This window comes from Macrobrachium rosenbergii, chromosome 23 (assembly GCF_040412425.1).
Source record: "Macrobrachium rosenbergii isolate ZJJX-2024 chromosome 23, ASM4041242v1, whole genome shotgun sequence".
In the NCBI taxonomy this organism is placed as follows: Eukaryota; Metazoa; Arthropoda; class Malacostraca; order Decapoda; family Palaemonidae; genus Macrobrachium; species Macrobrachium rosenbergii.
The window spans coordinates 6,425,034-6,430,115 of record NC_089763.1 but is presented as its reverse complement, the minus strand read 5'-3'; the positions used below and the strand labels follow the sequence as shown (position 1 = coordinate 6,430,115).

At 51.5% G+C, this 5,082-nt stretch overlaps 1 protein-coding gene across 1 annotated transcript; it reads left to right on the top strand.

Moving 5' to 3' along the window:
• The first annotated feature begins 597 nt into the window (after positions 1-597).
• On the top strand, positions 598-3,408 carry LOC136850980 (uncharacterized). Its single transcript, XM_067124958.1, has 3 exons — positions 598-771; positions 2,684-2,967; positions 3,087-3,408. The coding sequence occupies exons 1-3, from the start codon at positions 598-600 to the stop codon at positions 3,406-3,408; spliced, it is 780 nt and encodes a 259-aa protein (XP_066981059.1).
• The last annotated feature ends 1,674 nt before the right edge of the window (positions 3,409-5,082 follow it).

Genomic DNA, 5,082 nt, shown 5'->3' with positions numbered 1-5,082 from the left:
AACAAAACCCCAAAATATTTTACTCATATGCAAAAAGATGAATAAAAGAAGAGTAGAAATAGCCCCTCTAAGAATTGAAGGGCGATTAACAAATGCAAAAAAGTATTAAGACAAAGTGTAGATACAGGCAAGATTTATGATGAACATAAATTAGCATATATCACCCCTATTTCCAAAAGTGGATCAAGACTAGAGGCAAGTAATTATAGGCCTGTGAGTCTAACATCACACATTATGAAAGTGTATGAAAGGGCAATGAAGAAAAATATAATGAAACATTTAATGAAAAAGTTTGTTTAATATAGGACAACATGGATTCTACCTGGAAAAAGTACACAAACCCAATTGCTAGCCAACTATGAAAACATATATAAAAATATGATAAATGAAAAAGATACAGATGTGGTTTACCTAGACTTTGCAAAAGCTTTTGACAAGGTAGACCATAATATATTAGCGAAAAAAATTAGAAAACATAATATTGTGGACAAAGTAGGAAGATGGATAAAGGAATTTTTGCAAAACAGAAAACAGATAGTGATTGAAAACGATGAGAAATCGGATGAAGCTAAGGTGATATCCGGTGTACCACAAGGTATGGTGTTAGCTGCATTGCTGTTTGTTATCATGACTGCAGATATAGACAGTAATGTTAAGGACTCGGTAGTGAGAAGTTTCGCCGATGACACAAGAACAAGTAGAGAAATCACCTGTGATGAAGACAGGAACTCGCTACAAAGAGACCTAAACAAAATATATGAATGGGCAGGGGTAAATAGGATAATATTTAACTCTGATAAATTTGAATCAAAAAATTATGGTGATAAAGAAGGAATGATATATGCATATAGGGGACCTAACAACGAGACAATGACAAATAAGGAAGCGGTTAAAGACCTTGCTGTGATGTTGAATTGGAATATGTTATGCAATGATCAAACAGCAATACTACTGGCAAAATACAAAGCAAAACTGGGAATGTTGTTCCGGCACTTCAAAACAAGAAAAGCTGAACACATGATTATGCTTTATAAAACGTATGTACGTAGTCCACTTGAATATTGCAATATGATATGGTACCCACACTACCAAAGGATATTGCACAAATAGAGAGTGTACAAAGGTCCTTTACAGCTAGAATAGAAGAAGTTAAAGACCTTGACTACTGGGAAAGACTACAGTTCTTGAAATTATATAGTCTTGAAAGAAGAGAACGCTACATGATAATACAGGCATGGAAACAGATAGAAGGAATCGCCAAAAACATCATGAAGCTAAAAATATCAGAAAGAGCAAGCAGAGGTAGATTAATAGTGCCCAAAACTATACCCGGAAAACTAAGGAAAGCACACAGGACAATCCACTACGCACCAGCATCGATAATGCAGCGATTATTCAATGCGTTACCAGCTCATCTGAGGAACATATCAGGAGTGAGCGTAGGCGTGTTTAAGAATAAGCTCGACAAATATCTAAGATGCATCCCAGACCATCCAAGATTAGAAGATGCAAAATATACTGTAAGATGCCTTAGCAATTCTCTGGTAGACAACAAAGGTGCCTCACATTGAGGGACCTGGGACAACCGAACGAACTGTAAGGCCTGTAAGGTAAGGTCTCACCTACCCCTACCATACCCCTCCCCTAACACCTAACCTGCCCCTACCATATCCCTCCCCTGACATGTCACCTGCCCCTACCATATTCCTCCCCGACACCAGACCTACCCCTACCATATCCCTCCCCCGGCACCTCATCTGCCCCTACCATATCCCTTTCCTGACACCTCGCCTGCCCCCCATATCCCAAATCCCTCCCCCGACACCTCACCTGCCCCTACCATATCCCTCCCCAGACACCTCGCCTGCCTCTACCATATCCCCCCCCAGACACCTCGCCGCCTGTCCCTGTCCCTACCATATCCCCCCCCAACACCTCGCCTGTCCCTACCATATCCCTCCCCCGACACCTCGCCTGTCCCTACCATATCCCTCTCACCAACACCTCGCCTGCCCCTGCCATATCCCTCCCACCAACACCTCGCCTGCCCCTACCATATCCCTCCCACGGACAACTGACCTGCCCCTACCTACCTGACCTACCATATCCCTCCCCATGACACCTGACCTACCCCCTCCCCATCACCTACCCCTACCCCCCGACACCTGACCTGCCCCTACCATAGCCCTCCACCGGACACCTCACCTGCCCCTACCATATCCCTCCACCCGCCCCTACCACCTGACCTGCCCCTACCATATCCCTCCACCCGACACCTGATCCCTGACACCCACCTGCCCCTACCATATCCCTCCCCCGACACCTCACCTGCCCCTACCATATCCCTCCCCCGACACCTCGCATCTGCCCCTACCATATCCCTCCCCCTCCTGACACCTCACCTGCCCTTATCCCCATCAACACCTCCCTGGCCGACACCATCACCTGCCCCTTAACACCTGCCCCCACTGACACCTCACACCTGCCCCTACCATATCCCTCCCCCGACACCTCACCTGCCCCTACTATATCCCTCCCCCGACACCTCACCTGCCCCTATCATATCCCTCCCCGACACCTCGCCTGCCCCTACCATATCCCACCCCCGACACACCTCGCCTGCCCCTACCATATCCCTCCCCTGACACCTCACCTGCCCCTACCATAATCCCTCCCCTGACAGCCCTCGCCTGCCCCTAACCTCCCCGACATCCCTGCCCCCCAATCCCCCTCGCCTGTCTGCCCCTACCATATCCCTCCCCCGACACCTCACCTGCCCCTACCATATCCCTCCCCCGACACCTCGCCTCTGTCTACCATATCCCTCCCCGACACCTCCCGCCTGCCCATATCCTCCCCCGACACCTCACCTGCCCCTACCATCCCTCGACACCTGCACCTGCCCCTACCATATCCCCCCGACAACCCACCTGCCCCTACCATATCCCTCCCTCCGGCACCTCGCCTGTCCCTACCATAACCCTCCCCCCGACACCTCGCCTGCCCCTACCATATCCCTCCCCCCAACACCTCGCCTGCCCCTACTATAATCCATCCCACTGACACCTCGTCTGCCCCTACCATAGCTCCCCCCCAACACCTCCCACTGACACCTCACCAGCCCCTACCATATCCCTCCCCCAACACCTCACCTGCTCCCCTGACACTCACCTCCCTCCCCCTGACACCTCACCTGCCCCTACCATATACACCTCCCTGCCCCTGACACCTCACCTGCCCCTACCATATCCCCCCCGACACCTCACCTGCCCCTACCATATCCCTCCCACGACACCTCACCTGCCCATACCATATCCCTCCCCGACACCTCACCTGCCCTACTACCATATCCCTCCTCCGACACCTCCCCTGCCCCTACCATATCCCTCCCCACGACACCTCACCTGATAGAAATTCATTTTCGGATAACCATATCCCTCCCACTGACACCTCACCTGCTCCTACCATATCCCTCCCCCGACACCTCACCTGCCCCTACCATATCCCTCCCTGACACCTCACCTGCCCTACCATATCCCTCCCCCAACACCTCACCTGCCCCTACCATATCCCTCACTGACACCTCACCTGCCCCTACCATATCCCTCCCATTGACACCTCACCTGCCCCTACCATATCCCTCCCCTGACACTCACCTGCCCCTACCATATCCCCCCCACTGACACCTCACCTGCCCCTACCATATCCCTTATCTCTCCCCCAACACCTCACCTGCCTCTACCATATCCCTCCCACTGACACCTGACCTGCCCCTACCATATCCATTCCCCAACACCTCACCTGCCCCTACCATATCCCTCCCACTGACACCTCACCTGCCCCTACCATATCCCTCCCACTGACACCTCACCTGCCCCTACCATATCCCTTCCCCCAACACCTCACCTGCCCCTACCATATCCCTCCCACTGACACCTCACCTGCCCCTACCATATCCCACCCCCGACACCTCACCTGCCCCTACCATATCCATTCCCCGACACCCACTGACACCTCCCCTGACACCTCATTACCATATCCCTCCCCCGACACCTCACCTGCCCCTACTATATATATCCCAATTTACTGCTGGTGATAGAAATTCATTTCTCGCTATAATGTGGTTCGGATTCCACAATAAGCTTTAGGCCCCGTTGCCAAGTAAATTATTGGTTCTTAGCCACGTAAAATAAGCCTAATCCTTCGGGCCAGCCCTAGGAGAACTGTTAATCAGCTCAGTGGTTTTGTAAAACTAAAGTATACCCTACCATATCCCTCCTCCCACTGACACCTCACCTGCCCCTACCATATCCCTTCCCCGATGCCTCACCTGCCCCTACCATATCCCCTCCCGCTGACACCTCACTTGCCTCCTACCATATCCCTCCCCAACACCTCACCTGCCCCTACCATATCCCTCCCACTGACACCTCACCTGCCCCTACCATATCCCTTCCCCTGACACCTCACCTGCCCCTACCATATCCCTTCCCCCAACACTGTACCTGCCCCTACCGTATCCCTCCCCATGACACCTCACCTGCCCCTACCATATCCCTCCCCCACCCCTACCATATCTCTCCCCCCGACACCTCACCTGCCTCTACCATATCCCTCCCACCGACACCTGACCTACCCCTATCATATCCCCTCCCCCGACACCTGACCTGCCCCTACCATATCCCTCCCCTGACACCTGACCTGCCCCTACCATATCCTTTCCCCCGACACCTCACCTGTCCCTACCATATCCCTCCCCGACACCTCACCTACCCCTGCCATATCCCTCCCCTTACGTAAAATTTTCTGTTCCCAATAGGCAACAAAAACCCTGCTCCCAAATCATTTTTTATCACTGTTTCTTTAGTTTTCGGTAAAGAAAACTATCGAGATGGATATCTGTCTGTCCGTCCGCACTTTTTCTGTCCGCCCTCAGAATCTTACAAACTACTGAGGCTAGAGGGCTGCAAACTGATATGTTGATCATCCGTTCTCCAGTCATCAAGCATACCAGATTGCAGCCCTCTAGCCTCACGAGTTTTTATTTTATTTAAGGTTAAAGATAGCCATGATGTGCGTTAG

Excerpts from the sequence above, each read along its gene's own strand:
- LOC136850980 (XM_067124958.1), top strand. The coding sequence starts at position 598 with ATGGTGTTAGCTGCATTGCTGTTTGTTATCATGACTGCAGATATAGAC. Across the intron at positions 772-2,683 it reads AAATATATGAATGGGCAGGG|CCCTCGCCTGCCCCTAACCT; the intron begins GTAAATAGGATA and ends CTCCCCTGACAG. Across the intron at positions 2,968-3,086 it reads CTCCCTCCGGCACCTCGCCT|CTCCCCCCCAACACCTCCCA; the intron begins GTCCCTACCATA and ends CCCCTACCATAG.